We start from the raw sequence: 18,708 nt of genomic DNA on the forward strand, positions 1-18,708 counted from the left end.
GTTTCTTGACCAACGGGGATATTCTCAAATTCTCCTCTAAGTTTTGTCTGTCCTGCCAATTTTCTGTTAGAAAAAACTGTAGGGGCCTGAGATGTAGTCTCCCTAGAGAAACAAACTTCTCCAGCGAAGAAATGGTCCCCAGCAGACTCATCCATTCCTTCGCCGAGCATGTTTCCTTCTCCAGGAAGGCTGACACTTTTTCTAAGCCTTTCCGCTGACGTTCTAGTGACGGAAAAGCCCGAAACCCTCCACTGAATCCTCTGAATCCCCAGATAAACGATGGACTGTGTTGGGGTCAGATGGGACTTCTCGTAATTGATCAGGAGGCCTAAAGATTTCGCCAACAGTAACGTAGTCTGAAGGTCCTCCAGACACCTTTCTCTCGATGACGACCGTATGAGCCAGTCGTCCAGGTAAAAAAGGGAGACTCGTATCTTCGAGAGGTGAAGCCACTTTGGCCACGTTCCGCATGAGAAAAGTGAAAAATCATGGAGCTGTGCTCAGTCCAAAGCATAGAGCTCTGAACTGGAAGACCTGTCCTCTTAAAATAAACCTGAGAAACTTCCTGGACTGGGGATGGATGGGGACATGGAAGTAAGCGTCTTGGAGATCTAATGACACCATCCAATCCCCTGGTCTCAAGGCCCCTAGGACCGATTGTGATGTTTCCATTTTGAAGCTTTCTGAATAGAAAATGGGAATGGTTCCTGACACCCGCCTCCCAGCGGCGGGAATGGGTACTAACCACCTGGCCGACCACTGCGTTTGCCGGGAGTTTTGAAATTCTGTCGGACTTCGGAGAATACAGCTATATATATATCTGACAGGTAAGTGTCATGAACAAAACATAATTTTGATAATAATTCACCAAATACAAACCAATGATTTACAGCAAGTTGTTAAATGTTAATACAAGGAGGACAATTAAACTTATGCCATTATCCTCCTTGCCATTCAGACACTGTAAGTGTCTGAATGAGAAACAAAACAGTGCATTATGTTCGTAAGTATTAATCACTATAGCACAACAAGAGAAACGGGACATGTTATAAGAGAACATGATGAAAAAACTAAGAGGCCACAGCTGTACCAGTAAAATTATATAACTGAACTGGAAAAAGACCTGCTATGCTATATGCAAATGTGCCAAGAAAGCAGAGGGAAAAAGAATTTATCTTCAGGGTCTTGGTCTCACACCATAAGTGGAAAAGCGCAATACAAAACCAATTTCCAAATAAACTGAGACTGGATCAGGTATGTCAAATAAGCAAGAATGACAACAACTTGAGGCACTGATCAGTTCTGTTTTCCACACAAGGCAATGAAACGAGTGCAGTCTCCATTTCTGCAAGGTTGGATCAGGTATGTCAAATAAGCAAGAATGACAACAACTTGAGGCACTGATCAGTTCTGTTTTCCACACAAGGCAATGAAACGAGTGCAGTCTCCATTTCTGCAAGGTGACTGATGCCATTTCTAACAATACCCCTTTGACCCAACTTGAATTCCACCAGGTTATGTATAGTATTAAGTAACAAGGTGACTGACTCTTCATTAGCAACACTATTACTGTGTCACTGTACAGTATTTTAACCAGTCTATGAAGTCTTATTTTCAGGGTACCATAGATCTAACTTTAAGTACTTGTCACAGGACAAGAGAGGAAAAATTGCAATAAGAATTCCACGAAGTTGTGTAGGGTAGTTACATGGAAGACGAACAAGGAAAAAACTGTGCTGTACATGAAACAAACAAAAAGAGTACAGGACGTTGCAAAGTATGTACCTATAATTCTACCTACGGGAGTAAAGAATTAATTTTCTAGTCAGTGTTATACTACATTTACAGTCCTGTTATCTGATGTTTAAAAAGATTACTGTTCATCTACTTACAGATTTGAGAACTAGAAGTCGACGGTCAGTAATTCTTGAGACCAACCACACAGACCCATAGCTTCCACGCCCAATTTCCTTTATCACTTCAATATCTTCCATATTGAACTCCTGAAAATAAAAACATAGATTTAAAGTCTATTTGTAATATTTGAGAGGGTAAAGGTGCACTATACTGAACAGTACACTGAAAAACCTTACAAAATGTTATTTTTATAATAAAATAAATTTTTGAACATACTCACCTGGTAGTTATATATATAGCTTACGTCCCTGACGTCACGGCAGAATTTCAAAAACTCGCGGCAATCGCCAATTGGGTAGTCAGGTGTACCACCTGTGCGCCCTCTACCCAGGTACCTGGAACCATTCCAACTATTCCTCAGATCTTCCATGCCCCTAGTCTCTAGAGGGGAGGAGGGTGGGAATTAAATTATATATAACTACCAGGAGAGTATGTTCAGAAATTTATTTTATTATGAAAATGAAATTGTTAAGATACAATAAAGTTTTATACATACTTAGCTGGCAAATATATACTTAGCTAATGTCTCTGACGTCCGACAGAATTCAAAACTCGCGGCACACGCTACAGGTAGGTCAGGTGATCAACCCCCTACCGCTGCTGGGAGGCGGTAATAGGAACCATTCCCGTTTTCTGACAGATTTTCTCTTCCACCTATCTCCTGAGGGGAGGCTGGGTGGGCCATTAAACGTATATATCTGCCAGGTAAGTATGTATAAAACTTTATTGTATCTTAACAATTTCATTTTTATACATGCAACTTACCCGGCAGATATATACTTAGCTGATTGGCACCCTTGGTGGCGGGTAAGAGATAGTTACTCAATATAAATAGCAATCCAAAAAACAGGGAAACAACGTCTTGTTGTAGGTACTATAAAATATTCTTAAAACCTTGGTTCCTACCTTATTGGGCAGAAGACTTCATGAATACTGTCTATGAGTCTGTTTGCCTCAAGAATTTCAGTGAGGATGAGACCTGTCACTGAGAACTCTTCTGGATCTTATCAATGGGGGCTAGCCCGCTTACTCGACAGAGCTTTGTCTCGGATCGTACCAATGGGGCTATCCCACTTACATGGTAGAGCCTTCACCTTTGTCATATCAACGGGGACTAACCCTCTTACAAGACAGAGCCTAGGTCCAAACCATTACAAGGAGCATGAAAACCAATCTCGACCACCTGACCAAACTAATATTGTTAGAAACTACGATTTGAAAGTGGTACATTTCCACTACCACTTTCAATCAACCATAAAAACGACACCACAAAATTAAAATTTTCTAATCTATCTAAACTAATTAAGATCGGTTTCAGCCCCTTGTCCCAGCACCGAATCCGCAGATACGTAGGGTCCGAGAGAGAAGCACTTTTCATAAGTGACACGTACATCTCTCAAATAGTTAGATGCAAATACTGAATTACATCTCCAGTATGTGGATTCGACTAAAGCCTGTAATGACATATTTTTATGAAAAGCTACGGCGGTGGCCACAGCTCTGACCTCATGCGCTTTCACTCTCAGTTGTCTGAAATGTTCCTCTTCACAGGATGAATGGGCTTCTTTAATAATGTCTCTAATAAAGAATGCTGGGCATTCTTTGACATAGTCCTACTCGGATTCCTTACTGAGCACCAAAGGCTCTCCGAGTTTCCTCCCATTCGCTTCTTTCTTTCTAGATAGAACTTGAGGATCCTGACTGGACATAAGGTTCTCTCTACCTCTCTCCCCACCAGGGACGACAATCCTTTAATTTCAAAAGTCCTTGGCCAAGGCTTAGAAGGATTCTCATTTTTGGCTAAAAATAGGGGGTTAAAGGAGCATACTGCAGAGTCCATCTTAAAACCCACTGTGCCTTCTAAAGCCTGAATTTCGCTTATTCTCTTAGCCGAGGCTAATGCAAACAGGAAGAGAGATTTCCTAGTCAGATCTCTAAATGATGAATTATTAGGAGGTTCAAACTTCTCTGACATAAGGAATTTCAACACCACATCCAGGTTCCAGCTAGGTGGTTTAGATGTTTTGGACTTCGAAGTCTCGAAGGACCTAATTAAATCATGCAGGTCTTTATCGTCTGTGATGTTTAGTCCTGTATGTCTAAAAACTAATGAAAGCATGCTCTTATAACCTTTTATGGTAGAGACTGCTAGTTAACATTTCTGCCTCAAATATAGCAGAAAATCCGCTATCTCCGTCACAGAGGTACTGGAAGAGGATACATTCTGATTCCTGGCCCACCTTCGGAAGACCTCCCACTTCGACTGGTACACGCGTATAGTTGAGGGTCTTCTGGCTCTTGCAATTGCCTTTGCAGCTGCGCGTGAAAACCCCCTCGCTCTGACGAGTCCTTCGACAGTCTGAAGGCAGTCAGACCAAAAGCGGGGAGGTTTTTGTGTTATCTGTCGAAGTGGGGCTGTCTGAGAAGATCGTTCCGTAAGGGAAGGGACCTTGGAAAATCTATCATCCATTCCAGTACCTCTGTGAACCAATCTTGGGCTGGCCAGAATGGGGCGATGAGGGTCAGCTTTGCTCCCTCCGCTGAGACAAACTTTCTTATGACTTCTCCTATGATCTTGAAAGGAGGAAAGGCGTACCCGTCTATTCCCTTCCAATCTAGAAGGAGACCGTCTATTGCTACTGCTCTCGGATCCGAAATCGGAGAGCAGTAGTTCTCCAGCCTCGCATTCCAATGCGTTGCAAAGAGGTCTATGTTGGATCTCCCCCAGAGGTTCCAAAGTTGATTGCAGACCACCGAGTGCAGAGTCCACTCTGTGGGAATGACTTGATCCCTCTTGCTCAGCAAATCTGCTCTCACATTCTTTTCGCCTTGTATAAACCTCGTTAATAGCGAGATGTTCCGATCCTTTGCCCACAGAAGAAGCTCCTTTGCCTTCTCGTAAAGGGAGAGAGAGTGAGTCCCCCCCTGCTTCCTTATGTAGGCTAGAGCTGTCGTGTTGTCCGAGTTCACTTGCAACACTGAATTTGAGACTTGGGATTCTAACTGCATGAGAGCTAGATGCACTGCCGCTAGCTCTTTCTCGTTGATGTGCCAAGACACCTGTTCCCCACTCCAGATGCCTGACACTTCTCTTGAGCCCAGAGTCGCTCCCCATCCCACTTCCGAAGCGTCTGTAAACAACACTAGGGAAGGGTTCGGTAACTGCAGTGATAGTCCCTCGTTGAGTCTTCCTGGTTCTAACCACCAGCTGAGCTCTTTCTTTATTGCTCTGGAGAGAGGAAAGGAAGGTCCCAAAACAAAAGATCCTGATTTCCTCTGATCCCAATTCTCCTTCAAGAAGAATTGAAGGGGTCTTATGTGAAGCCTCCCTACAGAAACGAACTGTTCCAACAAGGAAAGGATCCCCAGAAGACTCATCCATTCCCTCGCGGAACATCGTTCTTTCTCTAGGAAGGTTTTCACTTTTTGTATACCTCGATCCTGTCTTTCCATGGATGGATATACTTGAAAACCCCGAGAATCCATCAGAATCCCCAGATAGACAAGCCTTTGCTGGGGATCCATCTGGGATTTCCCGGGGTTTATTAACAGTCCCAAGGACTGGGCTAGATCCAAAGTCGAATTTAGGTCCTCCAGACATCGATTCCTGGATTGAGAACGAATCAGCCAATCGTCGCGATACAGAGATATTCTTATTCCTTTCAAATGTAGCCAATGAGCTACCTTTTTTTCAATCAGCCCCCGTGAATACTTTGGGGGGAGCTGTGGCAAAAACCGAAACACAGGGCCGCGAAACTGATACACTTGGCCCTGTACCATAAACCTTAGGTACTTTCTGGACGAGAGATGAATGGGTACATGAAAGTAGGCATCTTGAAGGTCCAGGGACACCATCCAATCCCCCTGCCTTAGCGCTGCAAGAACAGATGAAGTCGTCTCCATTGTAAACTTTGTTTTGATCACAAAGTGATTTAGGGCGCTTACTTCCAGTACTGGTCGCCACTCCCCTGAGGCTTTCGGTACCAGGAAGAGGCGATTGTAAAAGCCTGAGGACTGAAGGTCTTGAACCTTTTCTATCGCCTCCTTTTCGAACATCTGTTGCACCAGATGCAGGGAGGGCTTGTTTTTTTAAAGGATCCCTGTATCTCGCCGCCAACTCCCTTGGCGTAGTGGTTAAGGGAGGTTTTTCCCTGAAGGGGATAAGATATCCTCTCTCGAGGATCGAGAGGGACCAGTTGTCCGCCCCTCTCTGAGCCCAGACTCTTGCAAACTTCAAGAGTCTGGCTCCTACTGGAGTCTGGAGGACTCCTGTCTTATTGCGGTTTCGAGAATGGCCTTCGAGAAGATCGTCCTCTCTTGAATGGTCTCCTACTCTTGAGAGTGGGTCTAGAGGTTGCTCGTCCTCGAAAGGGCTGTTGGAATGAAGCCTTATGCGTCCCTACCTCTCTTTTAGCCATAGGCACAGCTGGTTTAAGCCTCTTGGCGGACTGAGCAAGAAGACCTTGCGTCGCCTTTTCCGAAAGGGATCTTGAAATATCCTTTAACTGTTTCCTTGTGGAAACAGGTATCCTGAGAGGGGAGAAAAAAATAGTAATGAGGATCTCTGCAAAGGAGAAACTAACTTGGCTAGAAACGAGCTGTGACGGACCTCTTCTTGAGTACTCCTGATCCAAAGAGAGAGGCCACTTCCATGGATCCATCCATGACCGCCTTGTCTAGGCACGAAAGTACACTGGTCAATACCTCCATAGTTACGAACTCCGGATCCTGCGCTCTTTTTGCTAGGGCTCCTAAGGCCCAGTCCATAAAGTTGAAGACTTCTAATGTGCGAAACAGACCCTTGAGCAAATGATCCATCTCGCACATTCCCCACGACGCTTTAGCCGAAAGTAAAGAGCGCCTCCTAGAGGAGTCCACTCACGCCGAAAAATCCGCGTCTGCCGACGAAGGAAGGCCTAACCCCATCGGCTTCCCTGCCAGTCTAGACGGAGGGCACATAAAGACCGTCTTACCTGCCTCCTTCTTAACCAGGAGCCAGTTCTCAAGACTCTTAATAGCCTTTTTCATTGAGAGCGTAGGTCTCATCTTGACAAAAGAGGGGGACTTTGCCAGTTTCGTGCTCGAAAGAAGAGAGCCTGGAGAAGGAGGATCAGCCGAACTAAGTGAGTCCCCAAACTCCTGAAGCAGAAGTGCAGAAAGTCTCTTATAATCTGAGACTCCCACCTCTTTAGGTTCTTCCTCTTCTGAGACTTCCTCCAAGGTTACATTCGGAGAGGGAGAATTCTTAGGAGAAGAACTCCTAGAGGGTATGAGACTCTTTTCCTTCAAGCGCACGCCAGAGGAAGAAGCAGGTTCATTATCCAGGATATGTTTACTCCCTGTCCTCGGTAAATAAGAATCCTTCGCTTCCTGCCGCTTTACAGGTTCTTGATACCTGAGCGGAGAGGCTCTAGAGCCTACCTTACCAGGCTCTTGGCGCCTGCTCGGCGAGGTGTATGCGCCTACTCTCGAGCGTCTACCAGGAGTAGGGCGCGATTCCAGGCCTAGGCTCCTTTCAGGATCTTGGCGCCTATAAGGAGAGGCGCTTGCGCCTACTCTTGAGCTTCTCTCAGGAGTAGGGCGCGAATCTAGAATTAGGCTCCTTTCAGGCTCTTGGCGCCTGCGAGGAGAGGCATTTGCGCCTACTCTTGAGCCTCCTCTAGGAGTCGGGCGTGAATCCATGTTCAGGCTCTTCTTAGGCTCTTGTTGCCTGTAAGGAGAGGCGCTTGCGCCTACTCTTGCTCGTCTTCCAGGAGCAGGGCGCGAATCCAAGATCAGGCTCCTTTCAGGCTCTTGGCGCCTGGTAGGAGAGGAGTATGCACCTACCCTTGAGCCTCTTCCAGGCTTAGGGAGCGAATCCCTAGTCAAACTCTTTCCAAGTTCTTGGCACCTGTAAGGAGAGGCGCTTGACTCCCTTGAGGAGAGCCTATCCGGAGCCCCAGGTCTTGAAGAAGGTAAGGGACTTCCATCATCCTGGCGTCTTACCGTATGCTGGCGCCTTTTAGGAGAGCCATCGTAACTCCTGGAGGGAGAGGCCTTCTCACCTCTCTCTCTATGGGAGGAGCGTAACCTCTCTCGCTCCTTACTCCTGCTTGACGAGGAGTGTCTACTCCTAGGAGAGCGTTCGCCTCTAAAAGGAGAGGATCTAGAGCCTATCTTTTGGCGTCTAGAAACGTCGTGACTCTTCCTCGAATCATAACTTCTGGGAGGGGAAGATACTCTTCCATGTTGAGAAGAAGCATAAAACGAATCGCCTTCGTAAACTCTGGGAGGAGAAGGGGGTCTTCTCGGAGAAAGGCGCCTACTAGACTCCGACCTCCTACTAGGAGATGGCCTCCTTAAAGAGCTCTTTACTGGAAGGGAGGTGTCCTTCCTGCGAGAAGGCTCCTTGCGCCTGCTTGTCGAAAGAGAGCCTACCAACGAGGAAAGATTCGCTTGAAGGCCCAACAAGAACTTCTTGGTAGATGAGTGAATCCTTCTGGTGAAGACTCCGGCGACCTCATCGCTCTCTTTGGTGCGGGAGAATACAGTAGTACCTCGAGAATACGAAATTAATCCGTTTCCGCGGAGGGCCTTCGTATAATGAGTGTGGTCTTGGAACACATTTTACATGTAAAATGGCTAATCCGTTCCAAGCCCAATCCCCAAAAACACCCCATTAAATTTCATAATAAAGCTAAATTGACCTATAAACAATGAAATACTACAACAATTTGGACCATTCAATACCTAAATTAAGAATAAAAATCCAAACCTGTAAATAAAGTGTATATTAGTGTACAAGAAATATTATTACTGTAACGTAAAATGTCGAAGCTTACCTTTCGAGTGAGGCTATCTCCGAAAGTGGGGGTGGCAGAGGGAGGAGCAGGAAGGGACAAAAAACGGCAGATACGTACACTTAACTTTACGAAACACATAAAAAAATGTCAAAAAACAAACTAAACTTTACAAAACACATTAACAACTGTAACAGTTAACTTTACAAAAAACTTAAAATAAAATTTATTTTGTCTTTTTTTGATTTTACATTTCGTTTTACTTTTTTATAGTTTACGTAATTTCAATTTCTTCACCACCAAATGGATGCCAGTCCGTTTACAGAATTTTTCGAACCACCCATGAGAAGCCTTGAACTCTGGGGTTGCCGTTGATGTCCCCTCTCCACCACCGTCGTCTTTGGCTTGGGCAATCAAATCGCCGAAAATAGCGCTGGCCTTCTGGCAGATTGCCGTCTCGGTTATCGTATCGCCATCGATTTCTTTGTCCTCGATCCATACGAGAAGCAGCCTTTCCATTTCATTATGCACAAGGCTCCTCTTGTTGGACAAAATAGTGACGCCCTTGGAAGGTGTAGCTGCTTTGATGGCTTCCTTCTGCTTAAGGATGGTGCCTATCGTCGACGGATTTCGGCCATATTCCTTAGCGATCACACTCAACCGCAAGCCAGCTTCATACTTTTTTATTATCTCCATTTTTGGTCTCCATAGAAAGCATTCTCTTCTTTCTGTGAACTTTAGCAACTTTCTTGGGACCCATGACTCTATGTACTGTACGTAATTAAGTTACGTTCTCACAACACGATAAAGTAGCACAACACGATAATATGTACGTACTGTAACGAAATCACTAACGAATTTACGTTACTAAACGAAATCATTGGAGCGAACGAATGCCGATTGCGTACGGTAAAGTTTCGGGTGCGAAGTGGCCGAGAATAAAAGCCACCCGCCAACACTAGTACCTATGTATAGAAGATGCATGATGGGAGGGATGCTGTCCAATTAGAGAGAAGAATTCATGGCTTGCTATGCATCAGGACCCAATGGGAGAGCAGGAGGATGGTGGCGAGTCTACTATAACTAAGATGGCGGTGTGCGGCGCGAGTTTCAAAATTGTTATAGGGCGAAGCTCGGACTTTCAGAAACCTTTCCTATCTTGAAAACTTTTCGTAGGTAGAGCAGTAAAATTTTTCGTCTTTGCTTTCGTAACTTGGATTTTTCGTAAGTTGAGCCTTTCGTATCTCGAGGTACTACTGTACTCCGGAAAAGGTTCCGGGCTGGAGTCTAGAGCGCCTCCTTCCGAAGGCTTCCAGGCTCTCTTGAGAGGGCGTGACCTGGAAGTGGAGCTCCATCCACGCTTAGGTGAGGAAGAGTCCGAATCGGAAAAGCACTTCCTAAGGATGCTTTTCCTATAGCTATCCAAAGCAGCCTGGGACGAGCCTACAGGATCTGCTGAAGGGACGCCTGACCGTTGGGGATACTCTACATCCCCCTTGCGGCTTTCGACATTCCTCCTCCCTTGGGCATGGGAGTCTGAAAGAGGTCTAGGCCTAGGAGCGATGCGGAGTCGGTCAGATGCCCCCTCCACTGCACTAGGGACACTGCACACGTCACTGCACACTTCACCCTTACCTTTATCCATGTCACGCAATTGCTGTTGCAAATTGCGTATTGACGCTTCCACAGCGGCTCTCTCAGAAGACGCATCTACGAGTTCGCTGCGGGGGGAAGGAGCTGAAACCACATAAGAAGATGGCGAAGGTACTACAGGGTTAGATATACTATCCTGTTCCGCAGAGCAGGATCTACTAGAACTTCTAGCCGAGGCTTTCCTTATTCCATCTCTCTCCAACTTTCTAACATATGCAGATAAATCCTTCCACTGAATTTCAGTTAGACTCTCACATACATCACACGTATTCTCAACTGAACATTCCCTTCCCCTACATTTTACACAAATAGTGTGAGGGTCCAAAGTAGCCTTCGGCAACCTCACCTTACATCCTTCATTTATGCACACTCTAAACAGAGTTCCAGGTGTTACATCAGACATCCTAAACAAGTCACAATCAATTCCAAATCAAACCAAAAACAGCGTATGCCAATAGCCAAAGATCAAATACTTCCCAAATATCTTCAGCGAAGCAAGCAAGAAATTCCATGCAGGAGCTACCAACAAAGTTGTTACTAGCACCGGCGACAGAGAAAATCTGTCAGAAAACGGGAATGGTTCCTATTACCGCCACCCAGCGGCGGTAGGGGGTTGATCACCTGACCTACCTGTAGCGGGTGCCGCGAGTTTTGAATTCTGTCGGACGTCAGAGACATTAGCTAAGTATATATCTGCCGGGTAAGTTGCATGTATAAAAATAACATTTTTAAACATCTAACTCACCTGGTAGTTATATATATAGCTGACTGACACCTTTGGTGGCGGGTCAGAGACAGCTATCATCGTTGGAATTGACATAAGGGTTAATAAACCAGCTTAAGGTTCCTACCTGTTATGGAAGCTGACTTCAATGATATCCTGCCTCATTATGTCTGCCTTCCTTAAGAGATACAGCGATCCACCCAGGGGGCTGAAGACCTCTAGGAGCTGTCAACCGGTGTACAACCTCTATGTGACAAGACCTCCTACAACACCCTTGTTCCGGGCGCTACCAAGGAACAAAATGACCACCTGACTGAAAATCAATGATTGTGGAAGACTGCGTCCAATCTCCACAAATAATACCGAATAAAAACAAAATAAGCACGCGGCGGCTCGATAAAAATTCAGTAGTTCCAAGGAAAGAAAAAGGGTATTGGGTTATGTGGTTGCAGGGGTAGTCCCTTCTCCCACTACTGAATTAGCTGCTACAAATGGCCCCAGCGTGTAGCAGTCTTCATAAAGGGTTTGCACTTGCTTCAAGTAGTGCGAGGCAAACACTGATTTGCTTCTCCAGAAAGTCGTGTCCAGGATACTCTGAAGGGACCTATTCTGCTTAAAGGCTACAGAGGTTGCTACCGCCCTAACCTCGTGTGTTTTGACTTTCAGCAGCTTGAGGTCTGCCTCAATACATTCCGAAAGAGCTTCCCTTATCATTGTCTGATAAAAAGGATAACGCATTCTTTGACATTTGCAGAGAGGGGCTTTTTAACCGAGCACCAGGCGCCTCTGACTTGCCACGTAAATCCTTCGTCCTTTCCAGGTATACTTATGAGCTCTTACCGGACACAGGACTCTCTCTAATTCTTTACCTGCGATATCCGATAGATTCGGAATCTCGAACGCTTTGGGGCAGGGCTGAGATGGGCGTTCATTCTTTGCTAGAAACCCCAGCTGTAGAGAGCAGATAGCCTTGCCATGTCTAAAACCTACAGTTTTGCTGAAGGCATGAATTTCACTGACTCTTTTTGCTGTAGCCAAACTGACTAAGAAAAGAGTTTTTCATGTGAAGTCTTTCAATGATGTTTATGCAAAGGCTCGAACCTATCACTCATGTAGAAACTTCATGGACTACGTCTAGATTCCAAGCTGGTGAGGACTGTAGTCTCTCCTTAGTGGTTTCGAAGGATCTGAGAAGGTCTTGGAGATCTTTATTGCCATAGACAAGTTTCCAAGTTTCCTGTGTCTGAAGACAGAAGAAAGCTGCCAACATGTTTCTGTATCCCTTAATGGTCGAGGTCGAAAAGTTACGTCTCCTCTTAAGGTAAAGAAGGAAGGTCAGCTATCTGGGTCACAGGAGGTACTTGGAAGAAGAAACAGAGTTGTCCCTTGCACCATCCTCTAAATATCTCCCACTTGGATTGTATACTTAATGTTGGATGACCTCCTTGCTCTTGCGATCGCTCTAGCTGCCTCCATCGAAAAACCTCTAGCTCTTGTGAATTTTTTGATAGTCTGAAGGCAGTCACTTGTAGAGCTTGGAGGTTTTGGTGATATCTTTCCAAGTGTGGTTGTTTGAGTAGATCTACTCTCAAAGGGAGACTTCTGGGAGTGTCCACCATCCATTCCAGTACCTCTGTGAACCATACTCTTGTCAGCCAAAAAGGGACCACTAGAGTCATTCTGGTGCCCTCGTGAGACACGAACTTCTGTAGAACTTTGTGTACTATCTTGAAAGGAGGGAAAGCGTACACGTCTAAATGCGACCAATCCATGAGGAACGCATCTATGTAAGTCACTTCGGGATCTGGTACGGGAGAACAGTAAGTCTCCAGCCTCTTCGTTTGTGCTGTGGCGGAGAGGTCTATGCATGGACGTCCCCAAATCCGCCACAAAGTTGTTACTAGCATCCTGATGTAGAGTCCATTCCGTTGCCAAGACTTGACCTTTCCTGCTCAGGATGTCTGCCCTGACATTCCTTTCCCCTTGAATGAAACATGTGACTAAACTCACGTTCTTCTCTTTCGCCCAGAGAAGGAGTTCTCTCGACGTCTCGTACAGGAACCTGGAGTGGGTTCCGCCTTGCTTGTTGATGTAGGCCAACGCCGTCGTGTTGTCGGGTTGACCTGCACAACCCTGTTCTGAACTGAGCTTTCGAACTCTTTGAGAGCCAAAAAGATTGCAGTCAGCTCCTTTTGATTTATGTGGAACCTCTCTTGTCCTCTGGTCCAGGAGCCTGAGACCTCCAACTTTCCTAGTGTTGCCCCCCCACCCCAAGTCCGAGGCGTCGGAAAACAACACTAGGTCTGGGTTCCTCTGCTTTAGGGAAAGGCCTTCCTGAAGCTTGACAGGGTCGTTCCACCACTATAGATATTGTTTCATCGTCTCCGAGACGGGAATGCACTTTGTCTCCAGTTCCTTCCCCTTGTCCCAGTGCCGATTGAGGTGGAACTGAAGTGGGCGAAGGTTTAGTCTTCCCAGGGAGACAAACTGCTCTAGCGTGGAAAGGGTCCCCAGCAGACTCATCCATTCCCTCGCAGAGCAGTCCGTTTTCCATTAGAAGTCCTGCAGTTTTACTAAGGCTTGTTCCGTCCTTGATGCAGACGGAAAAGCCCGAAAAGTCTGACTCTGAATCCTCATACCCAGGTACAAGATCTCTTGGGATGGGGTCAGTTGCGACTTCTGCTTGTTTACCAGAAGGCCTAGTTCCTCTGATAAACGAATTGTTGTCTGAAGATCCTCCAGGCAGCGAGTGTAGGAAGGAGCTCTGAGGAGCCAGTCGTCCAGATACAGTGAGGCCCTGAAACCTCTCGTGTGTAGCATTCCCGCTACGTTGTTCATCAGCCTCGTGAAAATTTGAGGAGCGGTGCTTAGGCCGAAGCAAAGAGCCCGAAACTGGAACACTTCTTCTTTGTAAACAAACCTCAGGTACTTCTTGGAGCTCAGGTGGATAGGGATGTGAAAATACGCATCCTGAAGATCCAAAGAGACCATCCAGTCGTCCTGTCTGACTGCTGCTAGGACTGATTTTGTCGTCTCCATTGTGAAATGATGATTGTTATAACTACAATAAAGTTTCATTACATACTTACCTTGGCATATATATATAGCTAAGACTCCGTCGTCCCCGACAGAAATTCAAATTTCGCGCCACTCGCTACAGGTAGGTCAGGTGATCTACCGGCCCTGCCCTGGGCGGCAGGACTAATAGGAACCATTCCCGTTTTCTACTCATATATTTTTCTCTTCCCCCTGTCTCCTGGGTGGGCCCTAATCGTATATATCTGCCAGGTAAGTATGTATGAAACTTTATTGTATTATAACAATATCATTTTCATACAATCAACTTACCTGTCAGATATATACATAGCTGATTGGCACCCTTCGGTGGAGGGTAAGAGACAGCTACTTCTGGAATAGACAGGTAAACAACATATGTTGTAGGTATAAATAAAAAACCTTGGTTCCTACCTGATAGGTGGTAGACTTCGTGGGTGTTTGCCCCGTAGTCTGCATCACCTCAAGAAACTTTAGCGAGATATGTGATCTATGGCCAAGAATTCTTGTGGGTCTGCCGAAGGGGTCTTATCCACTTACTCGGCAGAGCCTGAAAGGACTTTGTCAATGGGTGCTGATCCACTTATATGACAACACACCTTATTAAGGAGCACACAACCAATCCGACCACCTGATCCTAACCACCTTGTTAGTATTAAAAATTGCTCCGAGTTATCCCCAAACTCTTCGCAACAACCGTAACTCAACCAAATTGCACACGCACCACAATTTTTTCAAAAAAAAAAAAAAATTTTTTCAAAAAAAAAAAAAAAAATTTGATACTCATCTAATAAAACAAAAGATATCACAAGAGTTCCTTACTGAACGGAAGTGACTGGCCGCCTGTGCGGCATCTGCACTCGTTCAGCAGAAAGTCTAGAACATATCTATTAGACTTATGTAGTAATTAAAGATTGGTGTTAGCTCCTGTACCCAGGATTGTGCCCGCGACACAAAAGGACCTAAAGAAAAACATTTTTCATAGGTCACACACAGAACGTCCTTCAAATAGTGAGAAGCAAACACAGAATTTTACATCTCCAATATGTCGCTTCCAAGATATTCCTAAGTGACATATTTCTCTGAAAAGAGAGAGACGTAGCTACTGCTCTCACTTCATGAGCTCTTACTCTCAGGAGTTTGAAAGAATCATCCGTGCAAGCCTTATGAGCGTCCGAAATGACGTTCCTGACAAAAAAGGCTAAAGCATTCCTAGACATAGGTCTTGATGGATCCCTCACCGAGCACCAAAGACCTTGTCTAGAACCTCCCAACTGTTTCTTTTTCTGTATGTAAACTTTAACGCCCTTACTGGGCAAAGAGACCTCTCCGGTTTCCCTGCCGACGAGACCCGATAAGCCTTTTACTTCGAAGTTTCTCGGCCAGGGATTCGAAGGATTTTTCATTCTTCGCCAAGAATAATTCTTTGAAGGAACAGATGGCTGAATCTAGATTAAAACCCACTTTATCACTAAGGGCGTGCGCTCACTAACTCTTTTCGCCGTCGCCAGTGACAAAAGAAATAAACATTTTCTCGTTATGTCACGAAACGAGGCCAAGTGCAGGGGTTCAAATCTCTCTGATGACAAGAACTTAAGCACCACGTCTAGATTCCAGTTAGGGGGAGAAGTAATGTTAGACTTCTTGGTCTCAAAAGATCTAATCAGATCATGTAGATCTTTATCGTTTCCCAAATCTAGGCCTCTATTCCTAAAGACGGCCGATAGCATACTCCTATAGCCCTTTATCGTGGCTACGGAGAGACGCGATTCTTCTCTCAAAAATAACAGAAAATCAGCGATTTCTGTTACAGAGGTACTGGAGGAGGACAACTTCTTCGACTTACACCACCTTCTAAAAACTTCCCACTTCGATTGGTAAACACGGATAGTGGAAGTTCTCCTCGGGCTCTAGCGATCGAGCTTGCTGCTTTGCTAGAAAAGCCTCTCGCTCTGACAAGTCTTTCGATAGTCGAAAGGCAGTCAGAGCGAGAGCGGGGAGGTTTTGATGAAACCTCTCGAAGTGTGGTTGTCTGAGAAGATCCTTCCTTTGTGGAAGGGATCTGGGGAAGTCTACCATCCACTCCAGCACCTCTGGGAACCACTCTTGAGCTGGCCAAAAGGGGGCTATCAGGGTCATTCTTGTCCCCTTTGAAGTCACAAACTTCCTGAGCACTTGCCCCAGAATCTTGAATGGGGAAATGCGTAAACGTCTACTGAGACCAATCTAGCAGGAAGGCGTCTACTGTTAGAGCTCTGGGGTCTTCTACTACTGACAGAAGACTTCCAGTCTTTTTGAGAGGAACGTGGCAAAGAGGTCGACATGAGGAGTCCCCCAAAGAGACCAGAGATTCCGGCAAACTTCTGAGTGGAGGGTCCATTTGGTATGAAGGACCTGGTTCCTCCTGCTCAGCCTGTCCCTGCTCTCACGTTCCTTACTCCCTGAACAAACCTCGTCAACAGAGAGATGTTCCTTTGCGATGTCCACAACAGCAGGTCTCTCGCGAGCTCGTACAGGGCATACGAGTGGGTACCTCCTTGCTTTCGAATGTATGCAAGGGCGGTTGTATTGTCCGCATTCACTTGTACTATCTTGTTCCTCACTAAAGGTTCGAAGCTCTTTAGGCTAGGTGTACGGCAAACAGCTCTTTGCAGTTTATGTGCCAGGACACTTGAAAGAGCATTCCAAGTGCCTGACACCTCTCTCTTTCCCAAGGTTGCTCCCCAACCTTTTTCCGACGCGTCGGAAAACAATACAAGGTTTGGGTTCTGTGTTTCTAGGGAAGTACCTTGTTTTCCTTTAGTGGGAGTAACCACCATTCTAAATGGCGTTTCATCAGAACTGGAATGGGAAAACTGTCCGAGAGAAGCCCTGTCTTCATGTTCCACGATCTTCTGAGGAAGAACTGAAGCGGACGGAGATGAAGTCTTCCTAGAGGAAAGAACTGTTCGAGCGAGGAAAGAGTCCCTAATAGGCTCAACCATTCCCTCGCCGAAGTACGTTCCTTCCTTAGGAAGAGAGAGACTTTTTCTAAACCTCTCGTTATCTCTCTTGAGAAGGAAATACTCGAAAACCCCGAGAATCCATCTGAATGCCCAGATAGACCAAGTTCTGGCTGGGGATCAGTTGGGACTTCTCGAGGTTCACGAGTAATCCTAAGGTCTTTATCAGGTTTAGTGTCACAGTCAGGTCCTCCAAACACTGTTTCTCTGACTTTGCTCTGATGAGCCAGTCGTCTAGGTACAGAGATATACTGATTCCTTTCAGGTGAAGCCATCTCGCCACATTTTCATAAGGCTCGTGAAAACCTGAGGCGCCGTAGACAGGCCGAAACACAAGGCTCTGAATTGGAAGATCCTTCCCCCCGTCATGAAACGGAGGTAACTTCTTCGACGAAGGATGGATCGGGACGTGAAAATAGGCATCCTGGAGATCCAGAGACACCATCCAATCCCCTTGGCGAAGAGCCGCAAGGACTGATGCAGAGGTCTCCATGGAGAACTTCTGTTTTCTGAACAAACTTGTTCAGAGCGCTGACATCCAGAACTGGTCTCCAGCCCCCCGAGGCTTTCGCAACCAAGAAAAGACGATTGTAAAACCCTGGGGAGCTTTGATCCAGCACTAGCTCTATAGCTCTCTTGTCCCACATCTGATCGACCATTTGTTGAAGAGTATCTTTCAACACAGGGTCCTTGTAATTGGCGGACAATGCCCGCGGAGTTGACGTCAGGGGAGGATTGTCCAGGAAAGGAATGAGGTATCCCTTTCTGTAGAACAGACATAGACCAGCGTCTGTATCTATGAGAGTCCAGGCTTCCGCAAATCCCCGGAGCCTGGCACCTACTGGTGTTTGGAGGAGCGTTACTTCACTTTCCCCTTTTAAAGGGACGGAAAGAGGCTCTACCTCTCTTCTCAGTCGTCTTTCTTTTAGCGGCAACTCTAGCGGGAGGGCCTCCTCGAAAGGGCCGAACAGGCGTAGACACACCTTTCTTGTCTCCCACCATCACTGGTCTCTTCTTCCTGGAAGATTGCAGGAGAAGATCCTGTGTTGCTTTCTCCGTCAGAGAACGGGAAATGTCCCTCACCAACTGTGAAGGGAACAGAAAGTCAGACCTGGGAGCGAATAACAAGGCTGCCCTTTGCGAATGGGATACCGCTTTTGTCAAGAAAGCGCTAAATACAGATCTCTTCTTCAAGAGACCTGCTCCAAATAAGGAAGAAACTTCCCCTGAGCCATCCTGTACCGCCTTGTCAATACAGGACAAAATTGCAAGGAGTACGTCCGGATCGAGTCCTTCCGAGGCATGAGCCTTCTTGGACATCACCCCAAGGGACCAATCTAGGAAGTTGAAGACTTCTAAATTGTGAAAAAGTCCCTTGAGGAGATGATCCAACTCTGAAAGACCCCAAGTAATCTTCGCAGTATGAAGGCTATGTCTCCTGGATGCATCTACCAGACAGGAAAAGTCAGCTTCAGCCGAAGCTGGGAGAGTGAGCCCCATATTCTCCCCAGTCTGGTACCAAATACCTCTCTTGCCCGTAAGTCTAGCGGGAGGCATGCAAAACACCGTCCTGACTAGC

At 46.1% G+C, this 18,708-nt stretch overlaps 1 protein-coding gene across 1 annotated transcript in view; it reads right to left on the minus strand.

Moving 5' to 3' along the window:
• Positions 1-18,708, minus strand: part of LOC135198271 (serine/threonine-protein kinase Nek4-like) — a 45,172-nt gene that overhangs the window by 5,261 nt on the left and 21,203 nt on the right. Inside the window, exon 2 of the mRNA XM_064225840.1 lies at positions 1,893-2,003. Within this exon, the coding sequence (XP_064081910.1) occupies positions 1,893-2,003 (111 nt within the window). The remainder of the gene's footprint in view (positions 1-1,892; positions 2,004-18,708) is intronic.

This window comes from Macrobrachium nipponense, chromosome 22, assembly GCF_015104395.2.
Source record: "Macrobrachium nipponense isolate FS-2020 chromosome 22, ASM1510439v2, whole genome shotgun sequence".
In the NCBI taxonomy this organism is placed as follows: Eukaryota; Metazoa; Arthropoda; class Malacostraca; order Decapoda; family Palaemonidae; genus Macrobrachium; species Macrobrachium nipponense.